This window comes from Populus euphratica, unplaced genomic scaffold, assembly GCF_000495115.2.
Source record: "Populus euphratica unplaced genomic scaffold, PopEup_1.0 scaffold9.1, whole genome shotgun sequence".
In the NCBI taxonomy this organism is placed as follows: Eukaryota; Viridiplantae; Streptophyta; class Magnoliopsida; order Malpighiales; family Salicaceae; genus Populus; species Populus euphratica.
The window spans coordinates 938,811-963,506 of NW_011499857.1; the positions used below are offsets into that span (position 1 = coordinate 938,811).

Below are 24,696 nucleotides of genomic sequence, written 5' to 3' on the forward strand. Positions count from 1 at the left end.
CAGTTGAGGTGTTTGAATGGAGCACGATGTTGATATCTGTGGTGGGGTTGTTGCTTGCAGGAAAACAAGTTGCTCGTCGTCTTCTTTTTCTTTTAATAAGGAGAAATGAAGGAAAAATTAGCATATAAACAAATAATTAAACAAAAGGGGATAAACAGATCTTCGATGGAATAAACAAGAAGTAACTTAAAATTTCTATAAGAACAGACCAGTGAACTAACCCCTTAGAAACTTGAGCTCTGGTGGTTGAATCATGCTCGATCTATATACATGTTTCGGGGTTGTTGCAAAGGGTTGTTATTGTTCTTCATTTTCTTTTGTTAAAGAGAAATAAATGACAATTGAAGGTGAAGAAATAAAAGGAGTCATCAATTAATGTTTTGGGTTCTGCAGCAGTAATGGTTACTGTGAAGTTGTTGTGTGCAATTAGAGTTGGTGGGAAGGGAAATTAATGCAAATGGAGGAACAAGAATGAGAATGAAAAGAGAAATGAGAACCGAACGAGAACACTGTTCTTGTTTTGGTAATTTCACTTTACTTATCTCTAGAAAGTTCAAACCACAGGTTGAAACTTGAAAAAAAGCAGTATTTTACTACTTCCAGAAAATTGTGGTTCTACCGCATTTTAATGGTGGGATCCATGTATTTTATTTTTTAACATTCTATAACCAAACGCTTAATTAGTGTGTTTAAAAAAAAACATGGATGCAAACGCGTACCCAAACGGGTTCTAATAGTTCAAAAGTTTGTCAACATAATTTATATATTAAAAAAAAGGTTTTTTATCCGAATTAAAATTAAAATTTATTTTTTATATAAATAAATCTGATAAAAAATAAGTTAAATCATATGTTGAGCATAAATGACTTGCATCAAACTTGAAGGATGAAGATAATGTAAATCAGATATAATAAATTGAGAATTAAAATTTGAGCTTTTAAACATTCTCAGATTTGTAACATCCTTTTAATTTAATTGACGAAATTGATCTATAATAATTATGCCATGCTAGATTTTAGTCCAGCATAATACCTGGGATCCAAAATCACAGGAGTGAGAGGCGTGGAAAGTGAAGCTTCCAGTTTGGATTTAAAATTACACACACACAGAGGATTTATATGGAAGGAAATTTTTTTTCTCTGTTATTGCAAAAAGAAAATAAAAATTTTGAGTTAATTTTGGAAAAAATCCAGGCCTGTTTGTTTGCTTTAAATTAGTTTTTTTAAATAAATTTAGAAAAAAATAAATTACTTTATGCTGTTTAGTAATTTAATGAGAAATAAATTAAAAAATAATTTTCAGTATTTAGTCATGTATTGTAAAATGAATTGAAAAATAACTTATTAATATTTTATTTTTTCAAGTTTATTAAAATAATGAGAAATAAATCTTGTAAATTAAAAAATTGAATGATAATGAAATTGAAAAAAAAAACCATCTCAAATAAAATAAATAATAATAAAAATCAAATCTCAAAAATTAAAAATTAAAATATGAAGAAATTAAAATAATAATAATTAATATTTTATAAATTATTTCAAATAAAATAAATAACAATCAAAAGAATGAGAACCAAAACTATATAAAAATATAATTATAAAAAATAACAAGAAAAAAAATAATTATAAAAACGATGACCAAAACTTATATAAAAATAAAATTATAAAAAATAAAATTATAAAATAAATATTTAAAATAATATAAAAAATATAATTATAAAAACAATGACCAAAACTTATATAAAAATTAAATTATAAAAAATAAAATTAAAAAATAAATATTTAAAATAATATATATATATATATATATATATATATATAGAAATCAAAAGTTTGAGGATTAAATTTGATATAATTAACAAATAATATAACATTTCTAAATCACCCGAAATAAAAAAATATTTTTTAAAAAATTAAAATATTTCCACCCGAAATAAAAAATATTTTTTAAAAAATTAAATTAAATATTTTTTTACTGAAAAATATTTTATATTGACTGAAATTTTTTTATTAATTAATTTTTTTAAAATAATTTTTCAAACAAGTTTCAAATTTAATTTACTTTCAACTTGAACAATATGTTTTAGCTTACCAAGTTTAAACAAATAAGACCACCTACGGTGCCTCTTTTTTCCTGATTATGATGGTTGTTATTTTTTCTTCTCGTCTCTCGTTCTACGTGATTTGACTGAAAATAATAACAACAATAAAAAATAAATAAAAAAATAAATGCACAGCAGGGTTGGCTGCGTGAATAACATGTCACGTGCCCTTTTCCATGCTGCTCAGGCCCGACGGCATGAGTGCAATGCAGGCCGCCATTCTATCTCGGCTCACTTAAGTCTGCTTTATACCAGACCAGAAACGACAGGCCCATTAAATGACCCACTTGGATCCGGGCCTAGCTACACATCACAGAAAGCTAAATTTAAGCAATTCGGTGCATCTCTAATGAGAAACGTTTTTTAAGGTTTGGGCCCGCTAAGACTAACGAGAAACTAGGCGGTGGCTCTCTATAATTTAAAGAAATAGTTAATAAATAGCGTTTGCCTATTTTCACATTATAGGTATAAAAAGGCACTAGATTGAATTATTTTATCCTTGCTAAATAAGCTAATCATCATGAACAGCCCGGGTGATGGGTTTGAAGAAAAGATGGTTGAAATGGTCCCGTGCCAATTAAATGGGTTTAAAAACATTGCATCTAGGCTGGAATTTCAGCGCTCACAAGGCAAGTTGAAATAACCAATATTCAATATGTTCTTTATAATCAGTCATGTTATGTTATATTGTTCTAAAATTGTATTTTTATTTATTTTTTTACCTAATTTATATTTACTAAATTTAAATCATGTATACTTTAGCTATTAGCTGTATTAGATTGTGAGCTTTTTTGTATAATATCCATATAAAAGCAACGAATAAGATTGAGTCTGAAAAAAAGATATAAATAAAAGTATATCACATAAAGTTTACATATTGATCAAGCTCTAGTATCCAAAATGAAAATACAAAACTTAAGGTTTGATACCAGAAAAGCGATTCTAGTTTTATACCAGGAAAAAAAAAAAGTTAAAAACTGATTTGAATGGAGCTATATGAAAAAAATCATATTAAAAATGAGGATAAAGAAAAAATAAAAAATAAGTTTGTTGATAAAAGAGTGGATATGTCTGTAGAGAGTGTTTTGATCATTATAATTAGTTTAATATTATTCATTTACATCAATAATATGAAATGTAGTTGAATTTTAAATCTTGATTTTTTTTTGTTTTACAAAAAAGATATAATGCCAATACGGTTGAGAAATTCAAAAAAAACTCTTTCACCTGTATTCTTTATGATCTTCAAGAGTAGTTGAAGACTCCTGTAAATGATGGACTCAATATAAATCTAGTTGAAGGCTCCTGTAAATGATGGACTCAATATAAATCAATTTTATGATTCATATACGAAGTCTTCTTTAGAATCCTAAAAGGTCTCTAAACATATCACATTCCAAACCAAGTTATTGTTCATACAAGTTTGATGAGATTGTAGAAATATAAGCCGAGAAAAAAGTGGTTGTTGAGTTAGAGAAAATGAATACATAATTCCTAAAACAAAATATAATATATTAGGCTTAATTAAGTGCGATTAGATAAATATCTTTTTCTCTTTTTTAATTTTCAACACCTCCAATGTGATGTTCTTTACCTTGTTGATATTATTGTATTTCAATTGGGATTTTAATAGTTCCTACTAGTATCTCTTATTGGAGATTTAATTTTTTTTTTTGTAATGTTCATGTATATAATTTTGTCTATTTCATTGTTTTGTGCTATTTATATGAATTTACTATTTAAATTTTTCAGCTATGAAATCTCATAGGTCCATGTACATAATCCATTTAGCATTATTCATTGTTAAGTTTGTTGAAAATTTCCGGAGTTGCTTCTTGTTCTTGTTGTGGGTTTGCTGTGTGTGGGTTTGTTGTGAACAATTTTTGGAATGAGGATTATAACAAACAAACAAAATTAAAAACTCCAACGGAGTCTCCGATACTTTCTATTTTTTTAATATTTTTTTATATTTAGTTGGCAATGGGGCAATTTCAATGGAAAATAGACGGTAAAAGCTGATTTTAGGTGTGAATATTCTATCAATGATTCTATCAATATTGAAATTTTTTTCTGGATAAAAAACCTGATGAGCTAATCTGTGACGGTAGTATTTCATTGCCGTTTTCATTGATAATTTTCAGTAATGACAGAATCTTCTCTATATACCAGCAGAATATTCTGTGACATTTTCCATTTTTTTTTTCTAGCAGGCCCGTGACAAAATCCTTAGTACACTTCCAGCTTATTTAATGGCATTATCTGTCCCCTCGAGCATAGAAGACAATGATTCATGTTTCCGGTTAGCCTGTGAATTATATAGGATTACTATAATGGCGTTGTTCTTCGTTCAATTTGCCAAATATACTATCAAGAACTTGATTTTCCTTTAGAGTCCAAGCGTACTTGGAATATCACTAATAGAAATATCCCTTTTTGGGCATAAAAACATTCTAAACTTAACCCCGCGCAAGATAATCTAGCTTGCAACATGCAAAATGCCCAATTGTGTCCATAAACTAGTGTTCGTTTGTGCTAAAGAAAGAGAGCAAAGGAGGGCATCAATTACGTCCAGCAGTATTTCCGAATCGAAAATGTATTTTTAATTGAAAGCCGGCTTCCTCATGGTCCATGCTTAGTTGTTTTCGGGTCCCCTTGTTGAATCTGGATAAATTGGCCATGCGTTTTGGGCCTTATCATGAAAGTAATCCTTCCACGTTATAGGTACTATATATATGAAAAAAAAGTTCTAGATTATATGAAAGATATAGATGCATAATTCTCACTCTTCTTTGCTTGGAGAATTGCGATGGTCCCTCGAGGCTAAAGACCTGGAGGGACCAGTCGGCATGGCAGTTTATCATTGACATCTGCTAAAAATTAGCTAGCATTCCTCTAATCTTTGTTTGTTTAACAAGTACTAGACCATTTCTTCACGTACTAATAATACTATGCTTTCCGGTGCCTTGAATACCTCAAGATTTCATCGTTTTAAAGTCTCTAGCACCTCCTTCAATGTGCTTTAAAGGAAGCAACTTTTTTCACTTGCATTTTTAAGCATCATACTTGCAGAACATCTTGTTCTGTGCACTACAGCCGCAGATTTATTGAACATCGTAGCGATGTATTAGGTTTTAGAATACAATACTTGCTGTAATCCAATCCCTCCGTACGACAGGAAGATTAATAAATGGTTAAACCGTGTTTTGGAAAATGGGATTTAATGCTTGATTTAACCTTAACAGCGAGATCTTTCGCTATCGTTTCCTCATTTAATAAGTAATCCAGTATTCGATCGAGGCTATAGATCGAGTTGATATATATATGGGGCTGATCAAATAATTAAGGCCAGAGATCTATAGTTCTGTAAACAGTCCCAAATTTAATTTCCAGAGCATATCCCATGCAGCTTTAAGGATTCATTTATGTGGTGGAAAAGATTTGGTGAGATCTAGAAGAGAGTAGTACTAGGACACTGGAGATGAAGCTCAAGGTTTTACTGTAAATCCCTTCGAAGGCATTTAATTTCATGCATGCTGGCGGATTATACAGAACCGAAATAATTGGCAAGCTTTTGTTGTCCCAGAAGCCGGCATATAATAATGCAACTAACCATGATTTTGATCAGTAATCACCATCAAATCCATAGCCTGTGAACCTTAAACAGCTGTACCTAGCAGGTAAAAAATTAAATATTGAGACAGTACAGTTATCATATGAGTCGGCAACTACTGATTACACTAATTACAGCATGCATTTTGCCTTTGTCTCTGCTGTCCCAATGTTAAATGCATGTTACAAAAGAAACGCTGCAAAATAAAAATACACTAGCAATTTACAAGACACTTCTCTGGGCTGACCCATGATCCAACCCCACCTTTCACGTTTGAGGCACGTGACGCCTCACTCCATGCAATCAGAACACTTGCAATGTCACACGTTATCAGCTGATCAGCCACATTGAAGAAAGAAAGAGACGCAACAAACTCCCATGTGACCTCTCCCTTGTTACCCAGATCCAGGACTTACATAACCAGCTAAAATAACGTACAGTGCACAAAAACATGCATGGACCACTGACCACATTACTGGTGGCGCTTGTTTTACACACCCCACCACAGCGTGTGAGGTCAAACTGAACGCTACCCCATCCATATATACTGATCAACAATATAAGAGCTACCTGATTGTCAAGCTACATCTACGATAACCCATCGTCCTTTAGAAGTCCTGGGTCGAAACTTTCACAGCTTCTAACAAGAAATAAATCATTTGTAATTAGAAGAACCCACCTAACCTCGTCTGTCGTTCAGTTTTGATTTCAGATTAACCTCCCCCGCCTCTCTCTTTCTATCCCCATCAGCATCATGTTATGCGCAAATAACATGTAGCTCAAGCAACAAAGATGGGGAAGAGAAGCGAGAAAGTTTCGACAAGATCGTCTCAAACTCTACCGCCGTCACCCTCACATTCCTTTTCTTCCTCTTCCTCCTCAGACTTTGAGTTCACAATCTCTTTATCTCCACGCAAATCCTCAACAACTCTTTGCCCAGCTGATGAGCTCTTCTACAAGGGCCAGCTCTTGCCTCTCCATCTCTCTCCACGCATCTCCATGGTCCGTACTCTTCTCTTAGCTTCATCAAGCACCTCTTCCTCCTCTGACACCACCACCACCGCCTCCCGTGACTCCACTGGCAGCTCCAATGAATCTACTTCATCCTTTACGAGTGATATGGTCTTGCTAGATTGTGACTCGTCAAGACCTAGTTCAGTCACTGAAGATGATGAGTTCAGGCGGCTTAATAACAACCACCCTCATTTTGAAAACCATGTTCACTTGAGTTCACAGATCAATAAGAAGGGTAGCAATAAGTACTTCTCTCTATCAAGATTCTCTTCTGTTTTCAAGAAAGACAACAAGAGCCGTGAAAATGATAACGTACCCGGTTCTTCAGTGAAAAGAATAAGCGTTACAGCAAAAGAGGTTATAAGGAAGTACTTCAAGAAAGTGAAGCCATTGTATGAGAAACTATCTCAGAAACAACAGCAAAAAATGGGAGGCCATGTGCATTCAATATTGCCGACATCAACAGCAATTAATACAGCTGTCACTCTGTCAACGAAATTGGAGAGATCTATGAAAGATATTGATGATGCGATCTCTGGCAAGGATGCGAGAAAGGAAAGCACTGCTAATACTGGAGTATTTTCTCATTCTTTCTCGGGAAATTTGAGGTACCCAAGAAGGAGAAGCTGCGTTTCTAGCTGTCCATCCTCCATGCGGTCATCTCCTAGTCACTCTGGTGTGCTTTGTAAAAACGGGTTTATGGGTGGTTCAGCAGCTGGCCCAACAAGTAGGATTGCTGCATCTGCAGGTGGTGGCATGTGCTACGGGGACGCATCATCAATGGAGGAGCTGCAGAGCGCTATTCAAGGTGCGATTGCTCATTGCAAGAACTCCATGATGCAAAACAAGACCATGATCAATAATGAAATCTAATGCAAGCTAGAGATTTAATTAACTCTTGATCAGGAAGCTAATTTATTTTACTTAATTAGTACTGTTATGTGTGTTCCCTGCATATGGTGTACTTGTGCAACACTGAATTTTAATTTTGTCAGTTAATTTGGACATGAAAATCGAAGCATGTTAGCCTTGGAACCTGTAACTTGAGGTCTCTTCGGTTTTGTCTTTCACTAGCTAATTTGATACTCAACTCTAGCAACTCCCAAGTCCCAACTGTTTAATTAACTTGTTTACATTTCTCCATTTCCCTAGGTTGTGTTCTTTTTTTGGACATGAACAGAACAGTTGTATGTTGGGTTGTCGTTATAATTACTCTCTGTGCCCGGTGATCTTGTTGCCTTGCCTTGATGTTTTAGATCTGAAAACGTCTTGTCATTAGGTCCCCCAAAAACAAGCGATTGCCATTTGGGCCGAGCCATTAATTATGCCGAATATTTCCCCTTTTTTTCTAGTAAGCAACTATGCATGCATGGCATCTGAGTCCTTGACATTTTTTGTTTGTTTTTGTATTGTGGTTCCTGGAATCAGCGAGCCATGTGCATAAAAATGAATACTTCTGATAGATAAAGACGGTGCATTTATTACATAGCATGCATAAAGCTGAAGCAACGCCGAAGTTTCTCATTTATGATATTTTCAAATTCAAATTTGAAACATTATTGTTCCGGCTTTTAATAATCGAAAATCACATGTTGTCTGCAAGTGCACACGCCATTAATTCCTTTTCTAAATTGTTTTCAATCATTGAGCTAGAAAACAAATACATGTACTATATATATATATATAAGAAATTAATTATACTCATGTGAGGTCCAATTAATATCTATACGAGTTAATGCATGGAGCGCAGATTGTAGAATTTACTGTTAGATTGGAATTAAATTAAATTAAGAAACTAGAAGTTTCAGATCCATTTAACTCGGACAAAATAATATTTCTACCGATTTGATATAATATAAAATAAAATAAAAATAAATAAAAACTCACCAACAACACCCGGTCTATCTGCAGCGCACCCACCATCGCAATGTGGTTTGATGATGAAATAAATTTATTTAACATAATTAATATTGATCATATGATTCCACTTGTGAATCCTATGATGACCAGTGAGCGTAGCTTAATACATCTCAGATTAACCTGAATGTTCTTCCCAAAATCTCACATCCCTTCTTTGCATTATAGTCGGATGATGTTTCAAATCAATGAATGCGCGCATCGTAGATCCATCTCGCCGATCTAATCTGAGTTGGGAGAAGAAAATACATGAACAATTACGAACCCGTGACTCTTCGGGGGTCCAAGAGAGGTGCCCTCCCCAACGTCGAGAAGTTTCTAAAATAATTACGTTTAAAATCTTATAAATATATATATTATACGCACCCTTTAAATTAATTAGCGCATATTCCGTAAAAAATATGTACCTAGCCGTCCCCACCAAAAACAAAAAACTTACTGTAGACCAATAATCCACCCTTATTTATTTAATATCAAATTTTAAGGAGACCCTTGCTTCTAGAATTTTAGTTTCACTTTGTCCCTCAGATTGCACTTTGCGTCTCCTTTACAATAAGCAAAGAGCACCCGTGTTTTTTAACCCAATAATTCTTCTTAAAAAAAAAAAGATCGCAGGTGCATGATAGTGAAACGGACGAAGCAATGATACAATACACTGGTGCAGTACAAGTACGGGACCCGATTATTTCGCGATTCAGTTTCGAGTTGTTGTAGCCTTGCATTTGTCATGATTTTGTTGGTTGCCAATTTCTTATCATAAACGGATCAACTCGAGATTTTTACAAATATATTGTTCTCTATGCGGGCCCGGGATGATGATATGATGGGCCCCTTCAAGGATATCACCGCCATTTATAGTCACGTACTTTTAATGATAGAGATACATGCTTGGGTCTGGACACGTATACGAGAATTATGATCTATATTGAGCTCCTCGCTCTCTAATTTTACCTTGCCAATAAATTCAAGGCCCCTTGAGCTTTTGCGTGACTCAAGCATACAAGATCTTATCTGATTTCAGGTTCGAATTATTCGACCATGGGGTATTTCAATGAATCACCGACTTTATTCATATTATTTTTTATTTAAAATAATATTATTTCATGTTTTTATTTAAAATTTATAAAGTTGATATGATAAGTTAACCAAACTAATTAGATTACAAGCTAATTCTTAGGTCATAAATTTAATTAGATCAGTATCTAAAATAATTCAAAATAAAATTTAACTTTAATTAAGTTTCATATCAATAAATTAATTTAAAAAACTAAACATGTTTTTAATTTTGAAGGAGCTATTAAGATAATTTAGTTTTGTGAGTGTGTTTATTTTTTTAGATAGTTTTAGTGATTTACGGTCTGAAAAAAATAAATTTTAAAATATTTTTAGTTGAATTTAGTTATATATTTAGTAAAAATCATGGTTGAAGTTTGTATATAACAAAATATATAGATAAAATATTTAGAAGAAGTGTTAACTCTTCTTTCTGTGTTTAAAAATTGTTTTTCAAAAAAATTATTTTTTATTTTTTTATTTTTTGAATTTTTTTATTTTATTTTTAGATCATCTTGACGTGTTAATGTTAAAAATATTTTTTTAAAATATTTTATTTTTAGATCATCTTGATGTGTTAATGTTAAAAATATTTTTTTAAAATAAAAAATATTATTTTAATATATTTTTAAATAAAAAATAACTATAACTATACTCTCAAATATTTCAAAAAATATTTACAATACTTAATTAAAAATATATATAACAAATACCTATATTTCAAATTTAGTTTTTAAATTGATATCGCAGCATAAAAGAAAGTTTTCTTTATTACATTACCACGTATATTACTGTACTTAATTCACCACTAACATGAGACCTAGCGGATAATAAACGCACTCTTAGACTTGTTTATTATCGTTATGGTACGACGGCGGTAAAAGGGATAGCGATGGAACCTGTGGTTTGGGAAATGGAATCCCTGAAGTTGACCTTAAGTTTTGGATCTCCCACTTGTCGTTTAAGATCCGGTTTGGCAAAACCGCTGGCCATAAGTTAGCTCAAAATTTAAATTATTTTAATATATAAATATTAAAAATTAAAAAGTATTATTTGAATATATTTAAAAAAAAATAAAAATAATTATTATTATAATACCAAACAGTACCTGATACAAACTTCTACGTAGACACACCAATAAGTCACAAACCAATAAAAATAATCAAAAAATTAATTAAATTGATCAAACAAAAAAAAAAACAAATTAACTTATTATAAAATCAAAAAAATACCCATTGAACCACAATGGAAAAAATATAACAGTATAAACATAAATTTTTATTCTAATTTTACAATAATATATTTAAAAGTGAAGTTGTAATTGTTTTTTAAAGTGTTTTTTATCTATAAAAATAATATTTTTTATATTTTCTAAAAATTATTATTGATATCAGTACACCAAAATAATACAAAAATATTAAAAAATATTAATTTAAAATAAAAAATATTTTTTTTATTTATAAAAATATAAAAATAATATTTTTTTTATTTTCTAAAAATTATTATTGATATCAGTACACCAAAATAATACAAAAATATTAAAAAATATTAATTTTTTAAAAAAAATTCAAGAACAATTTTAAAATACAAAAACAAAAAAAAATATAAACCAATTCAAACCCAGCCGCCCCCTCTCCCAAGTCAGCCATCTTCTCCTCCTCCCGCAACTTCCACTTCAACTTTCAGATCCCCGCCCATTATTCTTGCATTGATTATTTGGTCTCCGACATTCGGAAACAGGACCAATTGACACTTATTCACCATGCCCTCTAATAATGAACCGGATCCACGATGGGTCACAAAACATCCCACGGAAGGGTGCCTCAAGATCAGTTGTTCATGGACCCAAGCCGTGTAAACAAACCCTCTTCCTTTAACCCTCTCTTCCTTGGCACGGACCTCTTGTTTCTCTGGCCATGCTAATTATCAATTTGAGCACAACAGCTTCATGCCCCCATGTGCATGCTGTATATGGTGCCTCAACATGTTCCATCAGATGAGTTGGATCTCTTTCAACTTGATATAACCAGCCCTACCTCTCCAAATTTAGCTCTAGTATCAAGGTGCTAGCGAGGAATGAGGGGAGAAATGCCAATGGCAGCTGATTGAAGATGATGTCTGTGTTTCTTTGGTTTGTTGGAGAGAAAAATGATGGTTTGTTTGGTTTTTTACTTCAAGTAATTGAACTAAACTGAAATTAATGTGTTTGAGCTGGTTTTGATTTTTGATATTAAAAAATAAATTTAGTTTGTATTTTTTTAAGTAAAAATCATATCAAACTGGAAATAATCACTCCTACAAGGAAACACACTCACCCTGCAATTGACGTGGTCCTCTCTTCTCTGGCTCATACTTCTTCGCACCTCTAAGAGTATCTCCAATGGAAGATATTTTAAGAAGAGCTGATATTAAAGTTTTTTTTAAATAGTGTGAATATATATTTTTTTGATATTAAAAAGACATTTAGAAAGATTAATTGTATTTAAATATATTTGACATATAATTATTTTAATAACTTTGTATGATCCCAATTGATTTTTGAATGATTTTTAATTGGTTTAATATTAAAATTTAAAAAATAATAATTTAAGTTAATTTAAAACTTGTTAAATTTATAATATCTCAAACTCATCAAATTGGATATAAAATTTATAATTAAACTAATATTTTTTTAAAAAAAATTAATATGTTTTTATTTAAGAAACATCATGTATTACATTATCTATTTTTTAAAAAAAAAATTAAAAATGATAATCTTTGTGTGTTTTTTTAGTTTCTACTCTCTTGCTTCGAAGCAAGACACCTAAATATTTCAAAAAAATGTTTGGTAAGTTATTTTAAACTTCCTTGTTTAATTTTAAAAACTAGAACCTTTCACTGACAGGACGTAGTAGTTCCACTTCAAAGGTACGAGGAGAGATTTTTGAAATGGAATGTTGCTTATTTCTTCAATAAAAAAATAAAAACAACCTTAGAATTGCTTTCCAAAATCATCAACAGTAAATATTTATCTTGATATCTATTGCAATACTCCTAATATTATGATTTCACATTCTTAATCTTATATCACGCTCTTAATTCAGTAAGAGCAGAAACTTCGTTTATTTTTTATTATAGAAATATACATAATTGAGAATGTTAATAATGAATGTTTTGTGCTTGTATGTAATGTGGGTGACATGAGATATACGAATTAGGAGTGAGAAAAAAAGAAAAAAACTTATTAAACCAAGAAAATTGAAAAAAAAAACTAAAAAATCGATTAAACTAATTAAAATTAAAAAAAAATGGTTTCGAAACTTAGCCAAATCAGTTTTTTATAAGAAAAAACCAAACCAAACCGAACTCAAATAGAAAAAAAAAATCAAGTTAAACTAGAAATATCAAGTCAAAACTTAGCCAAACTGGTTTTTTCTAAAAAATCAAACCGAATTGAATCGAAACTTATCAGTTTGAATTAATTTTTTTTTTAATTTCAGTTTAGTTATTTTTTTAATAAAAATCAAACCAAACCGAAAATGATAACTCATAATATAAACAAATAATTCTTTTATGTGAATTCTAAAATGAAATAAATACAAATACATGATCTATATTAATGATATTTCAAATCTTAATATTAATTTAAATATTTTATTATTATTATTTAAACTACAAAAAATACTATATATGTTAGATTGACGTGCTTTATAATCAAATAATACAACAATAAATTTATTCACTAGACAATATTGTAGTTTATCACCTAATAGTTTATTATTTTACTTTATACCACAATAAACAAAATACAAAATCTATACACAACGATAAAGAGCGTATCATAGGCGGGCCGACCTCCCTCTAGCTCTCCCTCCCTCCTCCCTTGCGCGCGCTATATATATAGGGGCGGCTTCACTTTATTTCAGAATTCAAAAGGGGTCTGTTATGTTGTCGTCCAACTGTACAGATCTAGAAAGGGTGAGTAAATGCAATACAAATTACAAAATATCACAACACGCGCGCGCAGAAGCAGCTATGATGTATATAATGCTCCTGTCTTTGGTTTTTGATGAGCAGCAACATCATTACTGCTGTAGATTTTGGATTCCTAGCTTGCCTTGCAATGGAAATTATCGAACATGGCTTTTTTAGTGAATTAGATCATCAAGCACACCTATCAATGGGACAGGCAGGAGGAGAATACTTGGTCAATCTCAGTCTGTCGAGAGCAATGATAAGGCAATCAACAGTGGCCAAATCAATCAATCAAGCATTGTGAGCAACATGGATGATGGCATTCGAGCGCTTGAAATCCAGCCAGAGGTGTTTAGCAGGAGACCAGCAAAATTTCCTGCTCACCTTCGTGGAAATATTGAAACCTAATTAGCATCGTGAATTGTTGCGCACTGAATTTCTCCTTAGGATTCATGTATTGTCTCGATTTACCTCCATCATCCGTTTCGAGTTTCTTTCATAGCTTCATCCGTTTTACCTTTCCATCAATCTTGGTGATAAACTACTTAAAAAGACCCAGTATTTTATAGTGACGTGGAGGTGAACACAAAGTGAGTTGTTACAGCCTCCGTGTGAGTTAATCTCGCCTGATTTAGAGGTGGGTTTCTATAGCTTTTATGGCAATATTCGATCTATCAATGGAGTTAGCGGCACTTTCCCTCCAAGGGTAGCATTGTGTATTCCGCTCCTTAAGAGCCTGTCTGTACCTCTTCTAAGAGTTGACTAATTTTTTTTTTTTGTTTTAGAATCCTTGAAGGGGATTGATTTAAACGGAATTTAATTGCTAAAAAAGACTAAAAATAAATTACACGAGAGACGCTGTGATTTGCAACGATAATTCTTTTAAATTGACAGTAAAATAATATTTTAAAAATACGTTAACAGCACAAATTCTATTTTTTATAAAAAAAAAAAACTCATTGTCTCCTTTCTGTTCTATGAAATTATTGCACTGCAATGAATTGTGCAATATCATGTTATGTTGCCACAGACCTCTTGCATAGATGACTTTCCCACCAATTAATTGAATATCCCAAGACCCGTAACATGCAAATCCATTTCCTTCCTGAAAGAAATAAAGCCATTTGACATAACCAATGAACTGCTCCCTCCTCATCTCGTCATCTTCTGGAAATTTAGCGCAAAATGCAAAGCATTGCTTTAAATGTGGTGATAGATTATTGTAATTCAAAATCCAAGTAGGTTCTCGCTTCTTCTCTTGGATCCCAAATCTCAATTCCTTCTATAGATATCCATTCATCTTCACTTCTCTTAGTTTGTCAAGGACCATCAAAAGTAATTACAGTATGCATCTCACACTTGTATTTAACAAACATTAGGGGATTTTATTTTTTTTCGTTGAGTTTTCCTTGGCCTATATCGTATCTGTGAGTTTTTATCGAGTGGAGTTCTTGAAGACGTGCCTGGCTCAAGGGTCTCTGCCCCAGTATCGAGTGATAACTGCCCAAAATCTAACAAGAAGACAGGCCCAGAAACTCCTGCCCCAGCTTCTGAATCACCCCTCCAAGACAAGGAACTTGCCCCAGCAAAGAGCCTTTCATTTGATGAATCATTCTCTTCTCAGCATGAGCCACGCACAAAAGATCCACGTTGCAGTGCTGGCTCCCCGGCATAGAGCCCTCGAGCTGAGAGGTCAATACTACTTCGTTGTTTCTTTCCTTCAGGATTCGAAGGATAATAAATAGCGTTATGCCATTCCCAATCCCCCTCCTTAATCATGGAGGTGATTCTCCTTTTCGTTGCCCCTTAAAACAATATTTATTGGTTAATATACATGAAACTCAGTAATAACTGTCCTTTAAATTTTTTTATATAAAAAAAAATTAAAATAATATTTTTTATTTTTTAAAAAATTATTTTTAATATAATAAAAAAATTAAAAAAATGAAATCTAATGAAACTCCCTGTCATTCCGAACAGCCTCAGGAAGAGGTCAAGGAACCAAACAATGGAATGGATAATATGGAAAAGGTCACGTGCATAGTTGTTAAGACAGGCCAAGGCCCAAGCCCTAACGTTAGGCTAAATGGAGGAAAGCAAAGGGTTGAGGCCTGTCATACCAATCTTTTCTTTTCTTTTTATATTTTCGGTGAGAGTAGCGAGAGGATTAACGAAGGAACATAACTGGGTGGCCCTAATTTTATTTTATTTTTAAATTTTTTATTATTATTACTATGTATGATTGTACCGTTGATGATCATAACTTAATTAATTTTAAAGACTTTGAAATTAATAATTATTCAAATTTCTAATGATCTTAAAGAGATTTGAATTTATGATTATTAAAAAAATAAATTTAAAATCTAATTAATGCTTGATTTATAGTTGACATGGAAGAAAATATTGGTTGCAGTTTGTAGCGCAAGGGTTAGCAGCTATAAATTTTTGGTTTTTTATTCAATTAAGATAGAGTAAACGATAAGTGTAATTCAAATAATTTTTCTATTTTTAAAAACTCCGTGTAATAGCTGCAAAAAAGAAATGCCCGATAAAGGACAAGTCTGCTCTTGCCTGCCAGACACAGTAGTGGCTCTACTTGGGAATCACGTCTTTGTTGCTGCGTGTATAATAAAGAGTCGCCCTTGAAATGTCTCCTTTTTTGCTTGACATTGAAGCAAATGCCTCACCTTCCCATCTAGAAATTTACTTTACTAAAGTCGCTATTAGAATTATTTTTCACAGATTTAGAAGCCCAGCAGGCGACTTTCACCAACCAAAACTCACTGCCTGGCAGCGCCTGCCTAACTATGAGTGGCCTTCCTCAACTCATCGGTCAACACATGCTTGGTCAGAGTCAAAACTAGTAGGCCACCTCTCTCTCTCTCTCTCTCACTCGTCTCTAACAGCCATTATACCGTTCCTGGCTGAGTTATTATTATGGTATCAAAAATCAAGGTGTTGTAATTAACAGCTAGTATTTGCGTTAAACAGACTAAATCCATGCTTAATTTAATACAAACTGACAATGGTCCCCCGCTTCAAGAACAGTTAAGCCACATTGCTTTGCCTTGGAGTCTTTCGTGGGTCAATAATCTCTTCCATCCTTTTAGAATTGTGCAAAGTGTCACTAGTCGAGCCTTCTCTTAATTTGTCAAGAAATCATATAATTTGTGGCCCCCTTCCCCAAAAGTATTTACCATCAAGTTCCCTGTCTCAAGCCAGTACTCTTGTCTGCAATTGCAACAGTAACCTAGCCTCATTATGTTTGGCCAAAATAGTAAGAGGAGAGAACAGCTAAGCTACTCTTCAATGTCCACGGGCCCCAGCTTGGCTTAGTTGCAATATCAAGCTCTTATGCTGCTCAAAAAGTTTCATGATCTTGATTTTGTTCTTTCTTTTTCTTGGCTACATGGAAAAACAGAAGTTACTCTGCCCAGTGTCAACACCACTTCCATATTGCTTTGGCTGCTCAAGCTTCTCCCTTCATGACATCAGATCCGAATGCATGTCTTGTAAACCACCTTAAAATGTTTGATGGAACCTCATGACAAAGGAAGGGAACATGTGAATACATGACAGTGGATAAAGCTTTGATTTAATGCATGGAAACTAGACTATTGAGATACTGTGGATATGTCGATCGCTCATCTAGTAAAGATTCGACAAGTTTTACGTCCTGCTGTGGAGCTACTAAAATAGGGGGAGGGAGACAGGGACAGAATAATTATCTTACTTTAGGATCTTTTGGTTGTTGTTCGATCTGTTTAAGCTTTCAACATTATTGCCTCTCCTCGATAATAGAACAGAGGAGGGCCCCAGACTGCCAGAAATAATTTTTTGTGAATAATCAAATCACAGAACATGTATAACACCTAAAAGATTACTCCTGTGTTTATTAGCTGTCTGAAATTCATCAGAGCTGTCCAAATCTTACGTGGAAGCCTGTCAAGAATTGGCATGCAGATAGATATGATATCTACCCTCTCCAATGATACCAGAAACCCATCCCATGTTCAGTAAATAACACATCATACCTGCATAAGCCAAGCTCTTTCAGAGGGTATCTTGGTCATTGAAATGCGCCCTCACATGGCTAGAGACTGACCTGGAAAAGTTTTCTCCCGAGATTAATTAACTGTGAAGAAATTTGAAAGGACTAGAATTCCCGTCAATTTTTTCCTTCTGTCTTCCTTTCCATGGATTTTTTAAAAATAAGACTGTGCAAAGGGTTCCGAATCGTATGCAAAATTATTATCCTGGCAATAAAAACCTTGTCTTTAGTTCTTCCCAGGGTGTCCAAGTGCTGCTACCCATATTCTAAACAACACCGTATAATCTGTCCGTTCAGACTGCTCACATAACTAAACAAAGGAGATCAAACGACACCATAAAGCAGGCACCTCCTTCCCTATATTTATCACAAATTCCATGCACCTCTTCATCCGAACCTCTCGACAGTCAACTCCACAAAACACCTCTCCACTGTCAACTCCACAAACTTCCTCGTTTTTCTCATTCTAAACGCAGAAAATGATCTCCCTAGAAACTGTTCAAGCAACATCTAGATCCATTGAACCTTCAAGCCCCCGTATTTCTTTCTCTGCTGATTTCCTTCATGACCAGAACTTCATTCCAATTAGTCCGAGCCCACAGGCTGAGAAAGATGGAGAAGCAGAGCGAGAAAAAGCTAGAAATGCAGACTTTGAGTTCCTTTCAAGCAAAATGAGCAGCCAGACCATGCTAACAGCAGATGAGCTTTTTTTCGAAGGGAGATTACTTCCCTTCTGGCAAATGCAGCATTCTGAGAAACTCAACAAAATTAGCCTCAAAACTAAAGAAGCTGAGGAAGGGGAAGGGCAGGGGATGAGCAAGGAAGAGCCAAGGGTTTGGTTTGTTGATGATGACCCATCTCCAAGGCCACCAAAGTGCACTGTTCTGTGGAAAGAGCTGCTAAGGCTAAAGAAGCAACGTGCTTCTTCTTTGTCCCCCTCTTCGTCTTCCTCTTCGACATCATCTACTTCTAGCTCTGCCCTTGCAGACATTGTTACTAAGGAAGAAGGGAAGCACGGTCCTGGAAATGGAGAGAAGCATGTGAAGAGGATAAGGAAAGGACTGGAGAGAACAAGATCAGCCAGTATCAGAATAAGGCCAATGATAAATGTCCCAATTTGCACACCGGTGAAGAGCAGTGCATTGCCGCCTTTGTTTCCCCTTAAGAAAGGGAGGCTAGAAAGGTGAAAGATTGGAAAGGGAAACAAAAAGTAGATCGAGTTTGTAAGAACCGTTGGGTCGTTCAGTCTTTACGTTCATCTCTTTTATCAGTCCATTCACTTCATTTCAAACTTCAATTTGTTCCCCTGCTTTTGTGTTCAGAGGACTCTTAATTATGATGGATACGGTGAATTATAATGAAAATGACGACAAAACGTATGGTTTGGACAAAATAGTATCTTCTTCCACTTTGTTTTTGCTTAGAAGACAATTAAGTACATTTCAGTTACTTACGGATAGGAACCTGAGAGGTGCCATGCCACCTGCAAAGATGCAGAACCTGAGAATAAGATATTGCGGAGTCATTTGCAGAGGGAAAGTTATTGATATAAGACGATCATTAACAGCAAACCATCAAACCTCGTCATTTTATAAGAACATGGGGACCAGGTGTTTCAAATTACACAAACTGGAAGGTAAGAAGAGAAAAAAATACAAGTATACAACAACGAATGAATTTTATAGGATCAGCTGTTTACGTGTACAGGTTGACAGCATAAGCCAACTGTGCCGAGTTAAAGAACAATCAGATTGACTTGGTATGGACAACCGACTGAAGTAAAAACAGATAAGACTGAAACTGGACCTGACAATGACAAAGCTTCTAGAAAAATTTCCAAGCCTAGCTAGACGCTGTAAATCTCTAAATAGAATAAATCAAGATTTAAACAAATGGTTAAAATCGGCTGCTCAGTAAATGCAGTCTTCCGCTTTTGCACTGGGTACATATACCGTGTTTTGCTCAAGAGGGTGGTGGGGCCAAGAACTGGTTTCCAGACGTCCTAATTAAAAGATAAAAATAAAAATGAATTAGCTTAAACTATTATTTGACAAATGGTTTTACATGTAAATAACTAATTATATAAAAAAACAACATCGTTTCATTCAAACTTACCTAAGGTTCAGCCCAGGTTTCAGAAGATTATTTGGAATTTGACCAGTCAGATTATTGTTCTGCAAGAATCTGAAAGACAAAAGCAACTAAGTCAGATGAATCGAGAATAAAAAAAGAATTACCACATAAGCAATTGAATAAAAAAACACTACAACGAAACGTTCAAATGTGTTGTCATTAATTTCATCAGCAGCAGATAAATTAAAACACGTCTGGGTTTCTAGCAAAAATGAAGAATAAGTCAACAACCCAGCTATAAAATGGCTAACCATCCAGATTTTTTTACCATGTAGGTTTTTAAGTTGAAAGACTTAGTAAACACGTAATGGGTAGTGACAGCAATGAAAGGCCATTGGACTAGATACCTTAAATCAGTAAATGCAACGTGAGTCTGATACCCAAACTTGTTGTAACCACTCTTAAATAGAGAAATTAAGGACGACAAAATATGTCGGATAGCAGTTCTTCCGATTCCATTTCAATCCAGCGCTTCTATCTAGAAACTTACAGGTCTATGAACTAAAAATAATTTTGGCAGGGATAATTCTTATCATACAGGCGCAAAAGCCATCTGCAATGAATCAGTGACAATGGCCCAAACATGGAAAAAGATTGGGCATCTTAACCTGGAAACTAAACCATGTACATCAACTCCTCAAAATGTTCTTACGTCTATTTCATTAACTACCATGCGAGAACATCAGTGTTGAGCTAAAAGTTGCTTGCACCGTATAAAATGTCTTAATTTGTATGAATATGATGTCCACCAAGTCAGAAATGGTCAATTACCAATCTCAAAGATGGGTGCTTCCGGATTCTACTCTGACATTTTAGTTACAAGTGTGATAATCTATGTGAATCCCACATTGGTACTTCTATTGCCTAGAAGAGATTGTGTGCTATGCAATTGGGGGAGGGTTGGAGTAAGCATGCAGATGCCACTACCTTATTATAAAAATCATGATGAGATAGAGCAACAAAGGTTCAATTTGTGTGCAATAACACAATTTTTAAATTGTTCAGTGAATGGTTCCACATTTCCAATAGCACCAAGTTCTAGATCTATGATTGAACGGTAAAGGATTTCCAAAAACTTAAATCATAGACTCTTGGATCGGGGTTCCATTTATTTAGCATAACAACTAAAAGCACATTAAAGGACAGGCTCCTAAGGTGTAAACAGCATTGACTGCAAATAAGTGGATAAAAATCCAAGCCATGAAAGCAACGTGTAACATGATAAGATGAGACTTGCATATGCTCTTGAGCTAAAAAGACTTACAGTTCTCGCAGACCCTTGATGTTTCCAAGTGACAAGGGGATCTCACCAGTGAATCGATTGTCTTCCAGATGCCTTTCCAAAATGAAAACAATGTCAGGTAAAGTCTTATTTGTGTTATATTTAACCAAAAACTGCAACCAAGTACCCTATTTTAAGCGGAACAGGGAAAAATAACAGGGGAAGGGAAAAGGGAGGGTAATCTTACAATGTCTCCAGCATCTTTAGTGAACTCAAATCAGGTATTGATCCTGATAAAGTGTTGTTCCCAAGCCAGCTGTTAAAAACAAGAGAGCGTCAATCTAGAAATCCCGGTTCAATTTCTGCTAATTGACGGTTAGTTTTGATAACCTACATGTCAGCCAATGCAGTCAATCTGGCAATACTTGGTGGGAGCGATCCTGAAAGACCCATGCCTGTCAGATTCCTAGATACAAAAAGAAAACAAAAGATAAATTGTTTGTCAAGGACTAAGGAGCAGTATGTAGACAGAGAAACACTCTCTCATGACCAAACCCAGCTTACAAAGTAACCACGCGAATCCGGGGGCCTTCAGAGCATGTAATTCCAGTCCATGAATACTGAAGCGGCATACAGGGATCACCGTACCAATCAAGAGGAACATTCTGGAGACTGCTTTTCAGTGCTTCCAGAACTATTACTGCACCAACAAATAAGAATTCTATATAACCAGTACTATCAACGCAAGTGACAAATTCAAAGCATCCAACCCCAATCTACCTAACTTGAAGTGTTAACTAAGCACCACTAGGACAAGAAAACAAACTGATTACACTACCCCAATAGAAAAGGCAGGTCCTTAGTAACCATACCATCTCTTGTAAGTGTTCTTTCTCCGAGTGCAATCAATTCAAACACCTCTCCACCATTAATCAATGGATCAACGCTCGAACCAGAAGCTGGACTCAAAGCAACCGTGGTAGGACCACTAAGAGGCCACTTGCTAGCAAAGACAGCAGCACCAGCTGGCGTCAAACTCAAATTCTTATAATACGGCACACCATTGATACTTACATCAATCATCCTCGATCCCCCTGTAGAGGAATTATGATCGTCTGCAAAGTATAAAGCAATATAGTACATTGAATTAGGAAGTGGCACAGGAGGCCACCTCAGTTCCCGAAGACTTGACCGGCCCATTGGAAATTCCGTTTGGAATATCTTCGAAGGAGGAAGATTCCAGATACCAGAAACAGACACGTTTTTGCTAGGTGGAATTACTGGTTCTCCAAATGGCTCCCAAACCCGGTCGAATTGATCATCAGGATATCTAATTGGAAAAAGAAAAAAAAGAGCAACTATTCAACATTTGTAAAGAAATAGAAATCATAAACAAGCCAATAAGCACGCAATTCAATAGCAGGCGTCGATGACTCACCGGATAACCTCATTGCGACCGAAACTGTGCCTGGCAACCAAGCTGAGCCCAACCTGTTTAAAATCAGTCGAATTATACAAGGAATTTCCCAAAATCACGAACTCCAAAGCCGAAATAAACGGGTCAGATTCCGTGTACGAATTAGCAGCAATACAGAAACTCATAGTCTTCCCTCGTGCCAAGAAAACACCTTCGTAGTAAGACGCCATGCCGTCACTGTAATCCCCTGTGGTATTCACCACGCTCCAGAGAGTTCCATCAACAATCTGATCAAAAACAGGAAGCGGATCATTGCCGTTGATTCCTCCGTAGAAGTAAGTTGACCTGATCATGTATTTTGCTCCGCGGAAAACCCTGACCACGTAGCAGAATTTGCGGTGGAGATTGTTTTGTAGAGGAAATGATCGGACCGTGGAGAGAGTGCGATCGAGGACTGGGATTGTTAGGTTCTTTGAGGTCCCACTGGTGATGTAGCCGGTGTCTGGGATCCATTGAAGACCGTTGATAGTTGAATTCGCAGTAGCACCGCAATCAATTAAAGTGCCTGAAAAAAAATGATAGAACAAAAAAGATTAGAGAAAGTGATTGAAAAAAAGGTGTAAGAAAGTGAGAGAAGTGAGGGGTTTGTTGTTACTTACGGGGAAGAGGCGGTGGCTGGGAGGAAGAGAGGTAGAGGACAGAAAAAAGAGAAATCAAGATGATGAGAGACGGAGGGGGCATGACGGAGAAATCCAAGTTTTAATTGTAACGAAATTGGAAATTCAGATAGAGAGAGAGAAGCTTGTTCTGTTTTTGTTTGAATGGGTTTGGTCTGGTTTGGTTTGTTGGATATGGTAGTGGTGGAGGTCATAGTGGAATGGGCATTGAATGGGTCGTTGGAGAGTCATAGGATGCAAGAAAGGAATAGGGAGGAGGAGGTGAAGAAGAGGGAAGGAATTTTGGTGACGCGGGAAATGGGAGGGCCAGGTCAAGCAGATACCAACACAGTTGTGTGACGCCTTTTGAGGCCGTTTGAGAGTATTGAAATGTTTTTTATTTAAAAAAAATATTAAAATAATTTTTTTATTTTTTAATGATTATTTTTGACATAATAAAAAAATTAAATTTTAATTTTAAAAAATAATTTTAAAATAAAAAATAAACATGGTGGAGTAAGAAATTGACTTTTTTATGTAAATTTACGAATCATTACGAGAACAGTTTTTATATAGCTTTGAGTGATATTTTATTTTTTTATTTAAAAATATAATATTTAAATTTATAACGCGTTAATTTGATAAAAGTTAAAAGTGTTGTTAATTGCATAGTTTTTAGATCCGATTCAGTTTAAAGTCTGTGTTTTGGATTTTGACCGAGTTATTAGATTTTAACTAGGTCACCATGTTGTTCAGGTCAATTCATTTTTTTAAATTAAAATGATATTATTTTTTTTAAAAAAATAAAGTTAATAAACTATAACCGAGTTTTTGACCGAGTTTTGCTAGGATCACATCGAGGTTTTTATTTTATTTTTTCTTTAATCTAACTTGGTTTCAGTCTTGAATCCACTGAATCCTGAATCAACCTGCTAACAATGTTTCGAAACTATAATTAATTATGATAATACTATAATCTTTTTAAATTTGAAAGTGTATTTATTTTAATTTGTTTTAGATATTGGCTTAGTAGAATTACATGGATATGAAAAAATAAAAATAAAAAAATTATTCAAAATTTTTATTAAGTTATTGGATGTTCTGTCAATTAACGAAATTGTACTTGTTGGTTGGACTGTAAAACTATATTATATAAGTGAATTTTGATTTTGTAAAACAATAATATTAATCTTATTAATTTTTTATTTCACATGTTATTGCCTATTAGTATGAATATCTTTAGAAAGATATTTTCAATTAAGCTCTGCCTGGACTATAATAATACTTTAAAAAATAATGTTTGATTTAATAAAAAAAATATAAAATTAATTTACAATGATGAGATTTTTATAAGAATGAATATTTATAATTACAAAAGTTTGCAATTTAAGTTCTAAACTTGACCTGTGCTTCATCTTGATGCGAGCATGACTGGAATGCATTTAAAATTGTAAATTTTTTTATACTATTGTTTTTAATGTGTAAATATTTGATAAGAATTTTACAAGCTATAAATTTGAAAGATTTATTTAGGTTAATACAAAACGAATAGATTGTCTGCACACAAA

The 24,696-nt window shown here is 33.9% G+C and overlaps 3 protein-coding genes across 3 annotated transcripts; 2 read left to right on the top strand and 1 right to left on the bottom strand.

Annotated features, from left to right (window-relative positions):
* The first annotated feature begins 6,268 nt into the window (after positions 1 to 6,268).
* MAKR1 (membrane-associated kinase regulator) lies at positions 6,269 to 7,937 on the top strand. The gene has a single exon (XM_011023260.1). The coding sequence runs from the start codon at positions 6,504 to 6,506 to the stop codon at positions 7,596 to 7,598; it is 1,095 nt and encodes a 364-aa protein (XP_011021562.1). The 5' UTR covers positions 6,269 to 6,503; the 3' UTR covers positions 7,599 to 7,937.
* A 9,970-nt stretch (positions 7,938 to 17,907) lies between these two features.
* Positions 17,908 to 18,970, top strand: LOC105123599 (uncharacterized). Its single transcript, XM_011023261.1, has one exon. The coding sequence runs from the start codon at positions 18,180 to 18,182 to the stop codon at positions 18,885 to 18,887; it is 708 nt and encodes a 235-aa protein (XP_011021563.1). The 5' UTR covers positions 17,908 to 18,179; the 3' UTR covers positions 18,888 to 18,970.
* A 290-nt stretch (positions 18,971 to 19,260) lies between these two features.
* LOC105123600 (probable LRR receptor-like serine/threonine-protein kinase At1g67720) lies at positions 19,261 to 23,470 on the bottom strand. The gene is made up of 9 exons (XM_011023262.1): positions 23,132 to 23,470; positions 22,494 to 23,037; positions 21,928 to 22,385; positions 21,620 to 21,755; positions 21,450 to 21,521; positions 21,303 to 21,371; positions 21,098 to 21,169; positions 19,816 to 19,884; positions 19,261 to 19,702 (listed from the first exon to the last, which is right to left on the bottom strand). The coding sequence occupies exons 1-9, from the start codon at positions 23,211 to 23,213 to the stop codon at positions 19,663 to 19,665; spliced, it is 1,542 nt and encodes a 513-aa protein (XP_011021564.1). The 5' UTR covers positions 23,214 to 23,470; the 3' UTR covers positions 19,261 to 19,662.
* Positions 23,471 to 24,696: the final 1,226 nt, after the last annotated feature.